This window comes from Mesoplodon mirus (assembly GCF_964341445.2).
Source record: "Mesoplodon mirus genome assembly, chromosome: 10".
NCBI classification, from domain to species: domain Eukaryota; kingdom Metazoa; phylum Chordata; class Mammalia; order Artiodactyla; family Ziphiidae; genus Mesoplodon; species Mesoplodon mirus.
Genome location: NC_138986.1, coordinates 50542782 through 50562898, shown reverse-complemented (window position 1 = coordinate 50562898; position 20117 = coordinate 50542782). Strand labels below are relative to the sequence as shown.

General features: G+C 45.2%; 1 protein-coding gene across 4 annotated transcripts in view; it reads left to right on the top strand.

Moving 5' to 3' along the window:
• The window catches only part of FOXO3 (forkhead box O3), a 123075-nt gene that overhangs the window by 97672 nt on the left and 5286 nt on the right, over window positions 1-20117 (top strand). For 3 of the 4 annotated variants that reach the window (XM_082633937.1, XM_082633935.1, XM_082633936.1), the window contains exon 3: window positions 4129-5564. The exons of the other annotated variant lie outside the window; for it this stretch is intronic. In XM_082633937.1, coding sequence (XP_082490063.1) covers window positions 4129-5529 — 1401 coding nt within the window. In that variant the 3' untranslated portion in view covers window positions 5530-5564. The remainder of the gene's footprint in view (window positions 1-4128; window positions 5565-20117) is intronic. 4 annotated transcript variants of the gene reach the window in all.

Below are 20117 nucleotides of genomic sequence, written 5' to 3'. Positions count from 1 at the left end.
GGCTTGTCTCGTTTTATAAATTCCATGTCTTCATTCCTGGGATTGAGGTGAGGGAGGGGCGGTTTGAAATCTTACAGAAATCATATCACCATTAACTTCTGTTATCAGGGAAGGTGCTGGGGAAACGTTGTAGTTCTGATATTTTCTCTGGCATTTATTCACCTTCTCCTGTTTCACCGAAATTTAGTTAGAGAACCTGGTAATTAGAATCATGACCTATGAGGCAAAAAGGCAGAATACATTTCTGGTACCTGACCATATTAGAGTGAGGGGCATTTGAGCTAGAAATAGACAGAGGGGCCATATTGACTGGCCTTTGTCAATGCCCCCCCTCCCCTTCAGATTATGGATTTTATAAACGGAAGGCTGGGGACTGTGAGGATGGTGGTGACACAGGTTTTTGTTTGCGTCGTCTTAGTAATGGAACTGGAAAAACCTGTCCGAGTGTTGGGTTGTAGGTAATATGCCTTAGGGAGATGTATTCTGCCACTAGTAACCTCTAAAACAAGAATTGAGCCAAGATTGAACACTGAAGCTAATCACCCATTTAATAAGTTGGGTTTTGTTTCAGAATCTAAGGGTAGTTTATATTGGTTTGTATGGTAACCACTGTCCTCTCTTTAGGATGAATGCTACGATGGCCACCTTGGTAAAGAAACAAATGTGGGCTATAGGATGAGCCTTTTCTTTCAGGCTTGCTCTTCTAAAGACTTTCTTTTAAAAACATTTTTAGGAAAGACCTACCAAATTATTACCCTTAACTATTTCACAAACAAAATTATAGTCATAGGATTGTGCCTTTGTATCCTTCTTTCTTGAATGTTTCTTTTCTTTTTTTTTTTTTTTTTTTTTTTTTTGTGGTACACGGGCCTCTCACTGCTGTGGCCTCTCCCGTTGCGGAGCACAGGCTCCGGACGCGCAGGCTCAGCGGCCATGGCTCACGGACCCGGCCGCTCCGCGGCATGTGGGATCCTCCCGGACCGGGGCACGAACCCATGTCCCCTGCATCAGCAGGCGGACTCTCAACCATTGCGCCACCAGGGAAGCCCGAATGTTTCTTTTCTTAGATGTCAGCACAGATAGCATGATGACTTCTGTCTAATTTGGTGACAGACCTGGGAAAGGTTGCAGAGGAAGCATTGGAGTGGAGTTGGGAAAACAAGTTTCAGTTTTGGTTGTTATAGACACTAGCTGTGTGACCTTCTGTAAGTTATTTAATTTCTCTCAGTCTGAGCCTTCATATATATGATGAGGGCACCAACTTTGTGCAAGTTTACTAGGAGGATTAGAGATGAGGAATCTAAAACCCCTGGCCCAGTAACTGACGGTGCTGTAGTCAGGCAGGCTCTCACTCTTCCCTCTTGCAATTAGGGACCTGGGCCCTGACAGGCTGTGGTTCTGGTCCTCCGTGTGGGTATTCCAGCCCCTTTACCACAAACCCCTACAGAAGCTTAATTTCTCTCTCCAAATTCTAACCAATGGTAGCTTGTAATTTTATAAAATTACACACATACATTGTTGGGGTTTAGAGTTGTAGAAATAGATGACCATTAGAAAATCCATAGAGAACATTTTGGAGGTCTCTAAAGTGTTTCATTTTCTTTCTTACTTGGTTTGGAATTGTGAGACTAAAAATGCATTAAAAAAAATCTCCAAATGCTTTTTAAAGCAGGGGGGATAACTGGGTACTTATGATTGGTCATTGTTAATTCTGGATGTTGGTATGAACTCTTTCCAAAATCTAGAGCAAAGGGGGCTGGCCAGGGGAGGGGTAATTCGGCTAGTGTCTACATTGCCCCCACAGAGCTTCAGGACCACCCTGTTTTTTCAATAAGAAGCTTGAGTTTAAGTTTTTAGTTAATATATCTAGTTGTCTGAGTACTCAGTAATAGAACCACCTTACACTTGCCTGCTTTTTGAACCCTGCAGAGTGAGTTTTAAGAGCATGCTTCATATCTTTATTGAGAAGGTGTTTTACTTTTTAAAGAAATGTGATTTCTGAACCATTCATAGAGATGCCATTATTCTTTTAAAAACCATAAGAGTAAAAGGGAAGCAGGATATATAGTCTCAGGGGCAACATTTGTCTCATCAGATACTCAGCACGTTGCCTGTTTTCTTCTCTCAAACGCGTCTTTGCAGCTGTCGTAGAAATGCCGAATTATGACCCATGGTTGCTAATGCTCATTGCCCAGCCGGAGCCGTTGGGCATCCTTGCATGGGAACATGTACATGGGAAACACTCTATTTTGGGTTATTTACGTATGGTGAAATCCTGCTCACTTTCTATGTTTAAAAACATTCTGGTAGAACACATGTATTTGTATCTTCTACATAAATACAGTTGGTGATTGCCAATTTTTTTTTAAACTACCGTAGCTTTTAGAATGGTTTGTGTTTAATAGACAGCAGCAGGCAATATCTTCTGTCTTTTTAACTTGCAAATAAAAACTTATCTGGCCTGCAGGTGCTATTCCAGGTGTGGCAAATGCCATCAACTCTTCTCTTTTACTGCACATGAGGCATTTTCAGATTAGAATGAGCCCTCCCCAGGCAATGACCCTGTGCTTTATAATAGCAGTAAGAGTGCCCTGACTTGGTAGTGTGACTGGCTCCTGAAGTATATTATCATATATCATCCTTACGTCATCCCTATCAGGGAGGGATGGTTTGGATGTTATGGCTGTAGTGGAGAAGAACTGAAGTTGTTGCAGACAGATTAAACGATTTGCTCAGGTCACATGGTTGATCGGTGGCAGAGATAGGACTGGATCTGGCTCATCCCTGTTAACTGGGCTTATCTACCAAGCCAGGAGGATTCTTGCAAGATGGGTGCAGTTGTGAGGTTTTCGAGGATATTTTGCCCTTTTTCTTTTCTTTTTTTAAATAAACCTTTCAGTATAGAATAGTTTTAGATTTACAGAAAAGTTACAAACCTAGTACAGAGAGTTCTTGATGTTGGGTATCCACATCAAGTTTCCCCTGTTGTTAACATCCAATATTAGTTTGGTACATTTGTCACAACTAATAAACCAATGTCGATACATTATTATGATTAACTAAGATCTGTGCTTTATTCAGATTTCCTTAGTTTTTGCCTAGTATCCGTTTTCTGTTCCAGCATCCCATCCAGGATACCACATTATATGTAGTCATCATGCTTCCTTAGGCTCCCTGTGGATCTACTGGACAGGCATTTAAAAATATTCCTTATTTGGGATTTGTCTGCAGTTTTTCTCATGATTAGACTGGCATGATGGGTTTTGGAAGGAAGACCACTGAGGAAGGTGCTGTTTTCATCACATTATATCAAGTGCCTGTTATCAACCTGACTTTGCCCTGTTGATGTTGATCTTGATCACCTGGCTGAGATGTCAGGTTTCTTCACTGGAAAGTTACTCTCCCCCACCTCCTCTTTCTATACTGTACTCTTTGAAAGGAAGTTATTGTGCTCAGACCGCATTGCCTTGAGGAGGGAGTGTCTGTATAAATTATCTGGAATTTTTTTGAATGGGAAACTTGCCTACTTCTGTCGACTCAGCAAATCCTACTTTACCATTTTTTTCTTATGCTTGTGAGACAGGTGTGAAATTGTGGCAGGAGGAGATGGAGTCGTAGAAAGGATAGGTGACAATTCACACCAGTTCTGGGTTCATAGAAGTGGTTAAGAAAAGGTAGATGATGCCTCTGTACTAGAGGAGGAGGGGACCAAAATAGAATAAAATAGCCCCCTAAGTGATTAATTATCCTTAGAGAGCCAGGGAGGTTTATTGCAAAGTGCAGGGAGAAATGGTGTGGTAATACATTACAAGTGTGAACTTCAGTATAGGAAGTACAATTGCAGAAAGGACAATGAAACTTGGGAATTTAAGAAAAACAATGCCAGTGAGCTCCTACATCCCCAGCATTTCCTGGATATGAAACCATCTCCCACCCTCTAAATATGGAGCTTGCCATTTTCAATATTGTCATTTAATTCCAAACCAAGGAGGGTCATGCAAAGCCTTTTTTTTTTTTTCTTAGCCTCTGAAGTTGCTTTAAAAAATGAATCTGATTAGTAACCGTTTCTTCTGGGTGCTCAGTTTGGACCATTCTGGCTCATCTGCATTGTCCCTTCTCTCTCTGCAGAACTCTATCCGGCACAACCTGTCGCTGCACAGCCGGTTCATGCGGGTTCAGAATGAGGGGACCGGCAAGAGCTCATGGTGGATCATCAACCCCGACGGGGGGAAGAGCGGGAAGGCGCCCCGGCGGCGGGCCGTCTCCATGGACAACAGCAACAAGTACACCAAGAGCCGGGGCCGTGCAGCCAAGAAGAAGGCAGCCCTGCAGACCGCCACCGAGTCAGCAGACGACAGTCCCTCCCAGCTCTCCAAGTGGCCCGGCAGCCCCACGTCTCGCAGCAGTGATGAGCTGGACGCGTGGACCGACTTCCGCTCACGCACCAATTCCAATGCCAGCACAGTCAGTGGCCGCCTGTCCCCTATCCTGGCTAGCACGGAGTTGGACGACGTTCAGGACGATGACGCGCCGCTCTCCCCCATGCTCTACAGCAGCTCGGCCAGCCTGTCCCCCTCCGTCAGCAAGCCGTGCACCGTGGAGCTGCCCCGGCTGACCGACATGGCGGGCACCATGAATCTGAACGACGGGCTGGCCGACAACCTCATGGACGACCTGCTGGACAACATCGCGCTCCCTGCATCCCAGCCGTCGCCCCCCGGGGGGCTCATGCAGCGCAGCTCCAGCTTCCCATACACCACCAAGGGCTCCGGCCTGGGCTCCCCCACCAGCTCTTTCAGCAGCACGGTGTTTGGCCCCTCGTCTCTGAACTCCCTGCGTCAGTCTCCCATGCAGACCATCCAAGAGAACAAGCCAGCCACCTTCTCTTCCATGTCACACTATGGCAACCAGACACTCCAGGACCTGCTCACGTCGGACTCACTCAGCCACAGCGATGTCATGATGACCCAGTCGGACCCCTTGATGTCTCAGGCCAGCACCGCTGTGTCCGCCCAGAACTCCCGCCGGAACGTGATGCTTCGCAGTGACCCAATGATGTCCTTTGCCGCCCAGCCTAACCAGGGGAGCTTGGTCACTCAGAACTTGCTCCACCACCAGCACCAAACCCAGGGCGCTCTCGGTGGCGGCCGTGCCTTGTCACGTTCCGTCAGCAACATGGGCGTGAGCGGTTCCAGCAGCCTCGGGTCAGCCAAACACCAGCAGCAGTCTCCTGTCAGCCAGTCTATGCAAACCCTCTCGGACTCTCTCTCAGGCTCCTCCTTGTACTCAGCTAGTGCACACCTTCCCGTCATGGGCCACGAGAAGTTCCCCAGCGACTTGGACCTGGACATGTTCAATGGGAGCTTGGAATGTGACATGGAGTCCATCATCCGTAGCGAACTCATGGATGCTGATGGGTTGGATTTTAACTTTGATTCCCTCATCTCCACACAGAACGTTGTTGGTTTGAACGTGGGGAGCTTCACTGGTGCTAAGCAGGCCTCATCTCAGAGCTGGGTGCCAGGCTGAAGGCTCACTGAGGAAAGGGGAAGTGGGCAGAGCAGGTCAGTGCCCAGTGCTATGGCATAGTAATAACAGGGGCAGTGGGGGACAATGGCTTTCATTTACGTGGTGCACAGTAACCTGGCTCCCAACCAGTTCATTCTGAGTTGTACCAGCAAAACAAATAGGGCTGTCAGGTGCCCCTCCCCACAGTTTGCTGACAGCTCAGGAGTTTTACCGCCAGTAAAAAGAATACACATTCAGAGGTTTCATTTTTCTTTGTATCCAGTCACCCTCGCTGACCTATGACACAGGACCCCCTACTGGATGGATGGATGAGGATAGAAGGGATGGGAGGAAGGGGACCTTAGGCCACACAAACATCAAGGTTAAGGACGTGGCCAAAGGACTTTCTTAGGCTCTCAGGTCCAGCACTGCCATTGTCCATCTTCGATGCTACGGTTTCTATATCTTTTTTTTTCCAGCAAAGTAACAATTTTTAGGTGCTTCTAATTTGACTGTAGACTATGCTTTCTGGACTCTTTCATACAGGAGTATTTCCACCAGAAGCAAGATCTGTTAGATTCTTCACCATTAGTACTAAGCATCTTTATTAGCACTCAGCATCTAAGCATTTAAAAGAGCAAAAAGAATTAAATTGAAAACAGAAGTTTTTAATGTGAGAGAGCACTTACTCATGTGCTTCTTTTTCCCAACGTATAAATGGTGTCAGGTTCCAAACGGTGACAAGCGTTGTGAATGGCGACAGAGATTTTTTAAATTGTGGCATTTTAATTCTGTTGGAACCAGAGAGATCATGCAACATTATGTGGCAAGAAAAGAGAAACATTTGACTGGAATTGGAAGTTGAGGGTTCAGTTCCACTTCTACTGCTTTCTGGTTGCTATTGGGAGTGTGTCACTTAGCCTCTGAACCTCAATTTCCAGTTATATAAAATGAGGATAATAGCCCCTGTTACTCCACAGGGTTATTGCAAGAATCAAATGCACTGAAGTGTGTGATCATGCTCTGTAAAACTGCAGTGGGCTGAAGTATGTGTGGTGTTATTAGGTACACATACTGACTGACACATGAGTAAGCAGGGAGCCCAGAGAGGTTAAGTGGTCTGCCCAGGGTCACACAGCTGGACCCAGAATCCCTATTTCTAGAATGGCTTGAACCATAATCGTTCTTCCTGATTATCTCTAGATGGTAAAAATGAGAAATGCTCTGAACCAGAGCCAGAATAGTAGGTAACACACAAGCTTGCCCCAGAGCTCTCCTCTTCAAGTAGTAAGATGAGCACTGGGGTCTTCTGCTATAACACATTTGTACCCCAGACCCTCCCATGTTCAGGGGCTCTTTTTATGCCCCAGTTCCTTTTTTTTTTTTTTTTTAATATCAGCAAGCTACTTACAGTCTTCTTTAAGTGGTGTGAAAGAGAAATGGGAATCAAAGCCATAAAAAGCTGAGCCTTGTTTAACCCTCTGCCCTGGTGAAGGAGTTATAAGGGTCTCCTGTGATGAGCTCATCCCGTTCATGGGTAGTTGTCGAAAGTGGAATGTCGAGAGTGTTGTGATGCTCAGCTTCTCGGCTTTCCCAGGCAGAAGCAGGTCCCTGATGGCACTCAGACATCTGTTTCGAGTCATTTAATAGCCCTTGAGATGGTAAAAAGACTGCAGCAGAAGCTAAGAAGGGTGACACACTTCCATACTGCCAGAACTCGGACTGGTGGAGACTTGCCTTGAGAAATTTAGATATTTGGCTTTTAGAAGAACAGTTTGTCTTCCTTTAAGAAGAGGAATATGATTGTGGCTTCTGAAGACACAAGTAGGTTTTAATTTTGGTTTGGTTGTAAGGAGTCCACTTTCTAGTTCATTGAAAAGAGTAAGAGAAGAAAATGTGCTATCAATTTTTGTCTTATTTTTCAAGTGTAGGTTTTCCTTTTAATTGAATAGTAGACTTTTCTTGTGTGTGTGTGTAATTCTAAATGACGGTATAAAAATATTTTAAGGGAGGGCTTCCCTGTGGCGCAGTGGTTGAGAGTCCGCCTGATGATGCAGGGGACACGGGTTCGTGCCCCGGTCCGGGAAGATCCCACGTGCCGTGGAGCGGCTGGGCCCGTGAGCCATGGCCACTGAGCCTGCGCCTCCGGAGCCTGTGCTCCACAACGGGAGAGGCCACAACAGTGAGAGGCCTGCGTACCGCAAAAAAAAAAAAAATATATATATATATATATTTTTTTTTTTAAGGGGGATTTAAATACTTATGTTTAAAAATATATATTTAGTGAATTATTATTTTGATAATAAATAACTGCTTTTAAGATTACACATTTTATCATTATGCCTTTTTGGAATCTTAGGGTCATTTAGTCACCTTTTTCTCAAAATATTTTGGGTGAAGTGTTTTTGAGGAGATATTTCTTAAGTAAAAAAATATGAAAAGTCACCAAATTTTCCTGAAAGTAAACCAGCTCAGTATGACCAGAGCAAGAGAAAGAAACATCCTGAAGACCGTGAAGGGCTTTGTGGGAGTCTGGCTTCTGGCTTTAGGATTTCCATTTTGCTTTGGAATAAACTGCTCCACTAAATAGCCAGGAGCATGTGTGGCCTAATGTACATTCTTTACTTTTACAGTAAACTTGTGGCTATTGCTTTATTGAAGATTCTCCTGAATTCACAAAACAGGCCTCGGGTCACAGTCTCAGAATTCACTTCTCCCAAATTAAGCACCTCAGCTTCCCAAGAGTTGTTCTATAATGACTTTCTTGGTTTGACTTTTTTTTTTTAAGCCAGTAGTTGTGGTATTCTCTAGACTCATTTACTGCCTTGCTAACTGAGGGTCATGTGACCCCGAGTGGGCGCCGGAGCCGTTCTGTCCAGTTGACAGACAGTCTTGCTGGAGAGCTGTGGTGAGATGCTTTTCTGGAGGGGTGGGTGTTTCACACATGTCATTCATTTTAGACCACGTGTGAAATCCTTTGACCTATGGGTCTATCTGGAAAAGGAAAGAATAACTGTACCTCTTTGTGAGTGCCAGCTACTGGGGTATGAAGGGCACTGGCTTCTCTCAGGCACTGGGGAAGCTTGGTGTGCATGTGTACAGATTGGCAGCAGGCATGGCTGTGAGCAAGTGTGGTGGTTTCAGGGCTGTGCCTCCAGTAAGCCCTCCTGAGTTGACATGTGTCTGTTCTGGCAGGAAAGCAGCGTCAGTTTCACTGTAGTTTTGATGTCCGAAGATGCCTAAGTTCACATGCTTTTTCGTTCATCTTCATCTTTTGGCATTTGGAGACCCCATTAGGGAGCAGCCCCATAGTTAGTTGCGTTTTAAACAACTTGATGATTAGGATTGGAAAATGCTAACTAGGAAAAGCCCAGGTGGAGAGGAGAGAGGTAGTTCTCTTCCTGTCTGTGCCACTGGCCACGTCACTGATGAATCTGTTAGAATAGTAGGTTTCTCATCTGTCAAAAGAGGACAGAATCAGAGAGTTGTTTTTTGTTTGTTTGTTTTTGGGGTTTTTTTGTTCGTTTAACCAATAAGATTTATTTTGTTTTTTAAATTGAAGTGTAGTTGCCATACAATATAGTGATTCCCAATTTTTAAAGGTTATACTCCATTTCTATTTATTATAAAATAGTGGCTTTATTCCCTGTGTTGTATAACATATCCTTGTAGCTTTTTTTTTTTTTTTTTTTTTTTTTTTTTTTGCGGTACGCGGGCCTCCCACTGTCGCGGCCTCTCCCGTTGCGGAGCACAGGCTCCGGACGCGCAGGCCCAGCGGCCATGGCCCATGGACCCAGCCGCTCCGCGGCACGTGGGATCCCCCCGGACCGGGGCACGAACCCGCGTCCCCCGCATCGGCAGGCGGACTCTCAACCACTGCGCCACCAGGGAAGGCCCCCTTGTAGCTTATTTTATACCTAATAGTTTGTAACTCTTAATGGCCTACCTCCATCTGGCCCCTCCCCTCTTCCTTCTCCCCACTGGTAACCACTAGCTGTGAGCCTGCTTCTTTTTTATTATATTCACTAGTTGTTGTATTTTTTAGCAAAACCATAGAATTCTCGGCGTACGTAGTATGTATCATTTTACAGCTGAAACCTAACGCCCTGTCTGTGAAGTTGCCACCATAAGGGATATGTGCTGATGTGGAAGTGTGAAGGGACGGTGGCGTACTAGTGTGGCAACAGCAGGTCCCGGTGTTGGAGGCCGTTGAGAAGTTAAATTTAGGCTACTTCCCAAAAGGAACAAGTCTTTGGTACTTGTTGGACTGATGGTTAAATGCTGTGATTCCATTATGTCTCTAAATATTCATGTTGGGGGATAGGACTCATTCTAACCAAATACAGACAATATTATAGGCTACTCATGTGATGTCTTTTCTTGATGTACTGATAGATATTTCCATTAGGGAATATAACGTGCGGTACGTACTGCGTGGAGAACGTACTCTGTTACTTGCACTTGTGAACTGTTGTCTAGTCTTTGGTTATAGTGTGCTAGCCTTAAGAATTCTGTACCTGCAGGGATCTTTATTCTTACTTTTTAAAAAACCCGAAGTCTGAACTGTCATTCACGGAGAGAATGGCTGTCTGGATGTTTCTAGTGTTGACAACAGTGAAAGAAAATTGACAAGAGCCCTGAAAAGACGTTTTCTGTGCAGAGGCTGGTACACTCCTTACATACACCCCTTTCCCTGGAAAGCAGTGACATCCAGCACTAAGGCTGCTCTTCCTGGGTCTGTCAGGTTTTTAATGCACCTTTGCTCACCACTGGCCAGCCTGCTAAGCATGGGGACAGAGCCTGAGTGACTGTTGCTCTTCATGCAGTAGCATTTGTAGATGGCTTTCTGGAAGGTCTCTTTTGGCCACAGAGCTTGTGTGGAACATAAATAAGTGGAATGAAAATCACCAGAATTACTACTGGAACTTCGTGTACACTTTAAGCTCCCATTAAATGCTTCTTTTCAGAGTGTTCATAATGCTCAATATTCAGCATCTTATAAATAATGTTTTCTGTAAGTAGAGTCTTCCCCCAGGGGCCTGCTTCTCATAGGCATACCTTTCTGTATAGAGATGGGAGAAGGGGGCTTGTTGGGACCTGCCTCTGTGCCATGGCCAGAGAGGTTGGCCTGTCAGAGGTCCCCCATGGCCCTGGGGCAGGTAGAAGGATGTTTGTTCACTGCTTTCTCTTCCCGACTTGGAGACACGTGTCTTAATGCTGGATTTTCATTCCAAGATGGAGATTCCGCACCTTGCAAGAGACTTCACCATGGTTTTGTTGGTATGTTCATTTAATTTGAAAATACTGCTTTCCCCCATCCTCCAAATTGTTTTGAAGTTTAAAATTTTAAAAACTAAAATGAATTAAAATTTTGTATTGTGAACTAGTGACAGACACTTCAGATATTTAGAGGTCCCATGGGTCAGTGTTTCTCAAAGTATTTCACAGAATACTCAATCCTCAGGATATTCATGGCTATTAAGCGGAAAGTAGATTCTGTGGTCAAATGTCTGAGGAGCGCCATGTTAAATAAAGTTGAATAGGGTTATTTCCTGCAGGACTTCTCAGAGCCTTAGAAGTTAATATATGTTATGAACCTTCTAGGATCAGATTGCAGTGTCTCCTAAGTTTATCTGACATCTCGAATCAAATCCTTCTTTTCCCAGAAACCATAGGACCAGTGTCCTAAGGAACCCCCTAAAGAAATCCTGAAAGAGGTCAGCAACCTCTTGAGAACTAGGGATTCTTTGCCCTTTTTCCTCTTGATTCTTACTGGAGCTTTTTGTACGACCTTGTCATACGTCCAGCTTTTCTCAGCCACAGAGTGGGTTCTACTCTTGGATGAGCTAGCTGCCTGGCAAAACGGTAGGTCCCACGTTGGTAGAAGTGCTCAGGAAAAGTCTGAATTTATTAAACAAAATTTGTTTATTGAGTACCTGCAGTGTGCTGGGCACAGGGGATAGAGGAAGATAAAATAGGGTCTCACCCTCAAGGTGTGCATGGCCTGGCTGGGGATGGGGTGCAGTGGTGGTGGTGACCATTGTCCCCGAGGAAAAGACTGCTTTCCATGCAGGGGTGGAGCAAAGGACCCATGGGGCAGTGGCAACCTTGCATGCTTGGTTTTCTGGGACAACCCTGCTTTTTCAGATGTCCTGTTCCGTTATCACGTGGTCTGTTCCACCTGTCTTTGAGGGATAAAAACATAGGCTCCATGCTGATAGGGCAGAGTTCAGACTAAATCCAGATGCTGGTTCATGTTAAAAGCCCTGCAGGAGACTTGCTTTTATGTTTGATTTCTAGAACTGGTTCATCATCACAGTTGAACGTGAGCCAGCCACCCACTCCAGGATCACTGTCCCTGGGGCTCTGCTCTGAGGGGAGATGTGGATTTAAAAAGTCTCCCCTGCAGCCCACCCCAAGTTAAATAATGTCTTTGTGGTACAGCAGAGGACCTATGAATCTGTAGCAGAAGGCTGCCATTTTTATGGCTATGTGTCATTGAGTCAAGCCACTCCATTTCTCTGAGTCTCAGTTCGCTTGTCTGTAAAATGGGGCTAAAACAAAAACCTACCCCACAGAGCTCTTGTAAGGACTATCTCTGATATGACCTAATGTCCTTTGTCAACTTTTTAAAAAGTTACTTAATGTTTATTGTTATTTAAAATGGTTCCAGAGGTTAATGCAGAATTAAGGAAAGCACCAAGCCGGTCTTACATTGTTGTCACAAAGAGCAATTGCTTTCCTCAATAAACTAGAATCAATTAGGTTTCTTTTCATTAAAAAGGTATAGCACTTGCCTGTTGTGTGAAACCTTTGATGTCCCCTAGAAGTCCTGCCTGCCACTTTAGGGGTACCCAGGACAGGGGCTATATTTTCTTCCACAGACAGATTGGGGAGGTTCATATATGGTACCCAGGGTGTTCCATTAATATCTTTAAAGGATTGCCTGAGAAAGCCTAGCTGTATGGCCTTCGCTTTCTTTCCTTAGGGAGGCTGTCATATCCACTCTGTGCTGAGGGGGGGAGCCTCGCCCTGCCCCGTTTCTGCTTCCTCAGAGTGGAGCCTCTTCCTGTTGGGAGGGAGCCTGGAAATCTGATCTTCCCTCTCCACTGCCAGGCCACCGTGGCCACACGGAGAAATAAAAAGCTGCTCCAGTTCTCCTAGGACTTCTTGGGAGCAGAATGATTGCCACACAACAAATGTCAGGATGCTGGCAGTGGTCTGGCCATGGACTCCACCTCCCCAAGAGCTGGTGGTTTACCCCCCCTCCCCGTTACTGGCTAACGTGACACAATTTGGAGTTCAGAAAATATGGTCACTGTATCTTTAAGATCTGCCAACTAAGTTCAGTGAAAACCCAGAGAAACTGGGCTGTTCTTCTCCAGGAGCTTTCCTCCCAGAGAAGCAAGACCAAGCCTGGAGCTGAAACACACCACCCAGAAGAGCTACTGCCCACTTGGTTGCAGGTGTTTTGTTTTGTTTCTCTTCCCAATAACAGATGTGAACCTTACTCTGTAATTCTAGACTTTCCTGTTTTTTAATAACCTCTTTTTTTGCTAAAGTCTATGACATTCATTTGTTAAAGGATGAGAATTACTTAGTCATGAAGCCCTCAGAGCATAATTCCAGTGTTTCTAAGGATAAAACTTTAACTGCCAGTCCTGGTTTGATTGACGGTTTGCATATCAGTATGTTCTCTCTGTCTGTCTCCCTCCCTCCGTCTCCCCCTTCCCCTCCCCTTTCCTCTCTCCTCTGCCTTTCTCTCTGTTGAAAGACGTCCGGATCATAAGATTTTTTGTTTTAAGTATTCATGTCTGTGTAGAGTGTTCAGTTTGACTCCTTAGTGGAAATGAATGGCCAAGAAGAGGCCGGGAGTTCTGAGGTTGAACTTATAAATTAATTTCCACTGGGCTTCTATTTGTGTACATGCCACTGTAATTAATTGGAACTTCCATTGATCACTTGTGTCTTCAGAAATGATTGGAAAGCAATAGAGCCCAACATAAGTAATCAGAAAATGTGTGCTGACTGATAGACCTGTTAGAAGGTATCCCTTAGTTGGTAGTGTCCCTACCGCCTGAATGCACTCGCTGCCCAGCCCCGGTCAACTCAGGTTGTCCTGCTGGCTGAGGTCGGGGTGGGGGGTGGAGAGCCGAGGTGGGGAGCTCCCAGCACGTACCGCCACCCACCATGTGGATCCACCTCGCTCCTGGGTCTGCACTCCCACCGGACTGCCGCCCTCAGGACAGACGGGCCTTTGTCTCTGTCGATCTTGGAGCCACCCTTGAGACCCTCCTTTCAGTTCCTTCTTGGTTTCCTTCCTCTGTTGCACTGGTGTGGTTGCTGCCTCTTGGCTGCCATCTGTGTTACCTGCATGTCCTGGTCATACCTCACAGGTGGATGAGTGGTTTGGACTATTTGTGGAACTAAAATAGCTGATGTTGTATTTTCGATTTCAGAATCACTTTTGGAAAATTTAGATGGTCTTCAAAACCCTGCATATCTAAAGCAGGAAAAAGAAGACTTTGGAGACCCCCCTCTTTTGTGCTTGGTAGCCGGACCCTTAGATGGGCTGGAGCATTACAGCCACACTTTCACTCAGTCCCAAGGGAGGTAGGGCATCCCAGCCCAAAGGGGTAGCTGCACACTCCCAATTGTCCCCATACCTCCTCTAGCCAGTAAGTGCAGTGAGGAGTCACACAGGATGGGGCCACACCCAGTAAACATAAACATTGTGATATTCAGGTCATGGTTTATGGCTCTAAGTATTTCCTCCTGGAAATACTTATTTCCTCTAAGTATTTCCCTTGTGTTTCTAAATGGTGAATCACTTTAGCAGTGACAGCAATTTGAGAGTTAGAATAGCGTGACTCTTAATTCGGGGAGCTGGTAATAAAGAATGGGTTTGGTAGGATGGCAGAAGGTAAATTCTTTATTAAATACTATTTAAAATTTTATTTTAAAAATAAAATTATTTGGATGTTAAAACTATGCCTTGTATTGGTCCTTAGGAGGTTTCATCTTATACGAAGTATGAGTTTTTTCTCATATTCTTCTGAATAAAAACTTCATCAGAAGCCATCCTCCTCCCAAAAGGGGATCATTAAAATTCTAGGTCTTGTCCCAGAAGCAGTAGGTACTGCTTGGACTCAAATAAGATTAACTCTTAGCAAATGGAGTCGGTTTAAAATGCTTTGTGGAAGCTGTAAGGCTTAAAAGGGTGTTAAGCATTTGAATTGGCAGAGGGGAAGAGAGGGCTGTTCCAGGAGTTGTCTCATTCATTTATTCAGCCAACATTTATTGTGTGCCTCTTCTCTGTTTCAACTTTCCAGGCTACTTGGGACATCAAGAAAATGTGTCCCTGCTGGAATGTGCACTTCTTGTGGGTAAATACCATGTCTAAGACAGTGCTCTTGAAATAGTAGATGCTCCGTAAGTGTTTGGTTTGATTTGAAGGCTTTGCTCTGCCCTCAATATATTGGGACTTCAACGTGTATGGAAAAGTAACCATTCTGGGCACTATGTGATGAGGTGCCAGAAGTGGCTTAGGAGTTTAGCAGAGGACAGCCTGGGGCGGGTGAGGCTGGAAGAGCCATCTGGATGTTTGGATGGGGAGAGCAAACCAGGCAGAGGCACTGAACCTGACCCATCGGATCAGCAGGAGTGGGTGTTAAAGCCGGGGTAAGGACAGCGGAGCCAGACCCCCAGGACTCTGCCAGCCAGGGTTTTGGAGTATTATAATTAAGGCTAAGTAACCATGCATCCAGAAAGGATCCAAAAGCCCCTTAAAGTCTTTTGCCTTAAAAACAGTTCTTTAAAAGATTGTAATCCAGAACTTTGCAAGTTGTTCCGTGTGGTTTGAAAATCTAAGAATCTTAAGAAAATAGGAAATCTCTGCGACTTTGCTCTTGACAGTAAATTAATAAGTATCATATTTCTGCTATTGCAGTCACCATATTTGACTCTGGATACACAAAGAATATTGGTCACCATAATCTCTGCCCCAGAATAAAGACAGAGACAGGACATTCTTAAACTTGTATTAATCATCATTAATCCCTACAGTCTGAGCAGCAGGAAGTCTGCGTCTCTGTGCAGGTCACTCCTGCTCTGTGTCCCTCAGCTGTGAAGTGCCAGGGTGGCAGCTTCTCTTCCTGTGTTTATCAGCACAGCACACAGGCTGGCTGGAAGGACAGTCCACACTGGATCCAGGTCCTGAAGCGTCCTGGAGGCGACAGCTCTTCAGTGGCCTGTCGCCAGCCTTCACGGACAGGCTTCAGCTGCCACCTTGAGAAGCCCAGCAATTACAGGAGGTAGCTGAAAGCAGTGCTTACACAGGTCAGGCTTTTACACAAACTAAGTCTAGCTGAGTGTCTTTCCAGTATCTTCCTGAGTGTCACCTTTGCCATGAAAAGTTTATTTTAAGCTTCCCTGTAACATCCCACGTTCTCCATAAGTACTTACTTGCCCCTTAGACAGCCTGTGAGCCGCCCTTCCTAGGAATCTGATTTTCCTTCAGGGAGGCTCCTCAGCTGTGTACACATTTGGCCAGAATTTCCATACCTGTTTTCTTTCCCCTCGTAAACTATTCAGCTTCTAAAATGGCAAGTTGACAGCATTTGCTAAAATGGATTTTTATAGAGCTGCACCTCCTAATTCCCCTTCTTGGGCAGTCTTGGAGGATGGCTCTGTTCGGCCAGCCTTGCAGGCAGAAGGCTGCATTTTAATCAGCAAGGCCCCTGCAGTCCCTGAACCCCAGGTTGGTTTTCATGCACTTCCCTAAGTCCTCGTTATCACCCATTCCAACCCAGAAGATTTTGAAAAATTAACCAAATTAAGCCAAAGTGTCGTGCCCATTAGGTGTTTCTTGAGCTGCTTCGTGTTTAGGCCATGAAGATGAGCTCCGAGGGAATTGCTGCCATTTTGGCTCTCCAACATTGGCCGTGCCTGCCTTACCCAAGCCCTGCAGAAATGCTGTTTTTCCTGGGGTGACACCAACAGAAGCTTTGGATGCTGGCAGTTGGTTGTGGCCTGTGATGGACTGGGTGTCCCTCAGACCCCTCTGGGGGGAAGTAGAGATGCTGGCAGGCAGGCATTTCTTTGCCCTCTACTCGGGTAGAAACATTCATACTCTGAAACCCACACCTGTTCTCTGAACTCCACCTGAAGTTTCCCTGTCAGATCAAGCGAATATCAATTCATTTCCTTTTCTATCCTAAACGTTCCATATTTTTTTTTTTTTTTTTTTTTTTTGCTGTACGCGGGCCTCTCACTGTTGTGGCCTCTCCCGCTGCGGAGCACAGGCTCCGGACGCGCAGGCTCAGCGGCCATGGCTCACGGGCCCAGCCGCTCCGCGGCACATGGGATCCTCCCAGACCGGGGCACGAACCCGCGTCCCCTGCATCGGCAGGCGGACTCTCAACCACTGCGCCACCAGGGAGGCCCCTAAACGTTCCATATTTAGTTCCCAGCTTGCCTCAGGGGTTGCAAGTTTGGCTTAAATTACATTTAAAGAGTGAGGAAAGTGATATTTCACTTTAATTTTGAGTTTCACGCAGACTTTCTTCCAAAGTTCTTTCAGTTTTAGCCAGGAAAACAGTGGATAACCTGTATGGATTTGCAGATAGGAGAGTTTCATCCCTGTGGCTCTTTTTCCTTCCCTGTCATATTTGGTATTGGGGTCCTGTTCCTTTCCTCTCTGCCAGGAAGATGAAAACACTGCTGAGAAATCCAGATTTGTCACAGTGGCGTTGAGCTGTGGGAGGACAGCAGTAGGAACATTCATGTTTTATTTCCAGTTTAAAGTTGATGGGGGTTGTTACGTTTTGTGTACAGTTTCTTGGAGGTGTTGCCCTTTCTTAGGACATCATGTGAGTTAGTGGTGATAATTAGGCAGAAACTTGTCTTCTCTACAGATACCAAGATTATAGAAGGACTTACTCTCACCAGAGACCAGATGACTGCATCTACAGGTATTTTTAGGATGGGCCTCATCATCTGGTTTCCCCATTTCATTTTCCCTGCATCAGCCTGATTTCAAACTCAAGTGTTGGGCAGGGAGAGAGAGGGAAGAGATTTTTCTCCCTGTTAATGAAAGTCGCTGATGGGACGGGACAATGTTTTCCTATTTATTGTTAGTTGGCCCATTGCCTAGTAACTGTGAAGTGATAGCTGTAATTCCCGTCAGCTGTAGGCTTCTTTTTCCTTCCAAAAGTTTTGCTTAATCTGATGTTTTTAGACTCATAAGGGCATCAACCTACACACGTAAACTTCACAGTTAACTAAAGCGTCTTACTTGAAAGAATGTCAGAGTGGTGAGAGCACCATTCAAAAGCAGGGAACTTGTATCCAAATTAAGTATCCTTAAATCCCATTACTTAATGTGCTCCCTCAATTTTTTCAGTCCTTGATGGAATCAGATAAACATGTGCAAACACTGAGCCATCAAAGAGAGGTTAAAAGTCTAAGGCAGTCTAAGGCAGATGAGGGGCCGCTTTCCTTGTGACGATTTTTAATCGTAAGGTCTTCCTAGTGAATGGTGAATCTGGTGTTCCTCTTAGAAGGGTGATTGCATTTCCTTTCTGTTTTCACAATATTTTACAAACAAACTGTTTGCCTTCTATCACAGAGAAGCAAGTTGCCTTTCTGTCCTGTGGAGTGGGGGTTTCTCTGTTAATAACAATTTGTCCTCTGTGACAAATTTAAACCTCTAAACCTGGGCCTGGCGTCTCCCAGTTGAACCGCCAGGCACAGGCCATTTCCCGTGAGATCTCGGGGGAGCTCAGGATGTAGTGCTGCGAGGGGCCCCAAGCCCATTCTGCAAAGAAGGAAAGAGTGACGATCAGTGCATTCCTTCCTTAGTGATGACGTTCCCTGAAGATTCTGGACCTTTGGATGAGACTGTGATGGTTGTTGCTCTAGACTGCCCACTCTGGCCTCCTGCCCCTGGTTTCAGGGCCGATGCCCTATTCTGCTTAGAACGATGCCACGTTGGGGGTTGTAGGCGCCCTCTGCCTTCTGCCCTCCTGTGCTGACCCGGCGCCAGCATGAGAGCAAGCTGCGTGTTCTGCCTCTGTACTTGGAGAATGAAGTGTGCCGCCTTCCCAGCATGCACTGGTTTCTGTGGCTGAATAATGAACACCAGAGGGAACCGGGGGATGGGGTCTGGATTAGGTAATACTTTACACCTTCTCTCTTGGCACTTACAGTTAAGTCAGGATCGGGACTTGGGGACCATAGTCACCTGATGACTAATTGCCTGGTGATCATAGGTGGTGGTTTATTAAGTGTTACTGTGAAGGAAGGAACCAAATCTCCTCCCAAAGAACCGTGTCTGCACCCTTGTTTCTTCATGCCTCAGGGGTCCCAGGGAGAGTAGCTAGAATAGCACTGGCTCTGGCAGGTTAAATACCTCACAGATGCTGAGATCTGATATCTGTTTCATTACCTTTTCTCCATCTGAAATCAACAAGCCATTGTTTTATAGTCTAGGACAATATTGTCTAGTATCATTACAAAGCAAAGAATACCTTCAAAAAAAGCCATCAGCCAGGGAAACGAAATACTTGGGGAAGGGGTGGGAAGAAGGGGCCTTTTCCTGTTTTACTGTCTCTACCTCCAGTAAAACAACCTAAGTGCTTCTATTTGGAGCTATAGCAAGGGTAATTATGACCGTAGGTATGTAATATTACGAGTACCAAGTCCTGCTGTCTTTCTGAATATTGGTGGTGAGAGGTAAGATTGCCAAACAGTCCAGCCACAGAACAGAATTGTACACTTGTGAAACCTCCAGGTGAATTTAAGATAATATCTTTTTTAAAGGAGAGAGAAGCAGATGTGCGTAACGTGTGTGTGTGTGTGAGAGAGAGAGAGAGAGAGAAAGCTTATTGATGCATTTTTCATTACTTGTTCACCTTATCTGGTGAGAAGATCCTGAGTTCATGTTGCTTCCCTACCACTTTTCCATTTCTTGGCCTAGAGCCATTTTTTTCCTACTCTGACAGCTGACACTGTCTCCATAAACAAAAGGTCTTGAGGCCTGTCATGTCAGTTCTTTTAGCTACATCTCTATGAGTATATATATATATATATATATATTTTTTTTTTTTTTAATTCTCTAACTTTTCCGGGCTCAGTGGTCACAAGAAGTCTGATAAGATTTGTGTAAATTCAGATGCTTTGAGAGGATTTACCGTTTGAAGGTGGCTGAGTGCATAATAATAATACCAACAATAATAGTGTTGTTAATTTTTAAAGGGATGTTTTGTGCGAGGTTTTTGGGGCCATATGTATGCGTGATATAATTGTTTTTCCTCTGCAGATTTTTAATATAAAAAGCAAATTCCTAGGACACCCCACTTAGAGATTACTTCTCCTTTTATAGTGAGGGAAGTCAAGATTACCCCAACCCAGCAGTGCAGACCGATGAAGCCTTTGTGGAAAGTGGCCATTTCCACTCCCCTGATGTTGGGATATCAATGGGAAGGGTGGCAAGCAAGATCACTTAGTCCTCATAGCCGGGGGAGGGGGAACCAGAAGAGCATAGCTGGTTTGCTTGGGGTGACCAGCTCCCCTGGTTTTAGCATGCAAGTCTCGTGTCCCAGGAAGCC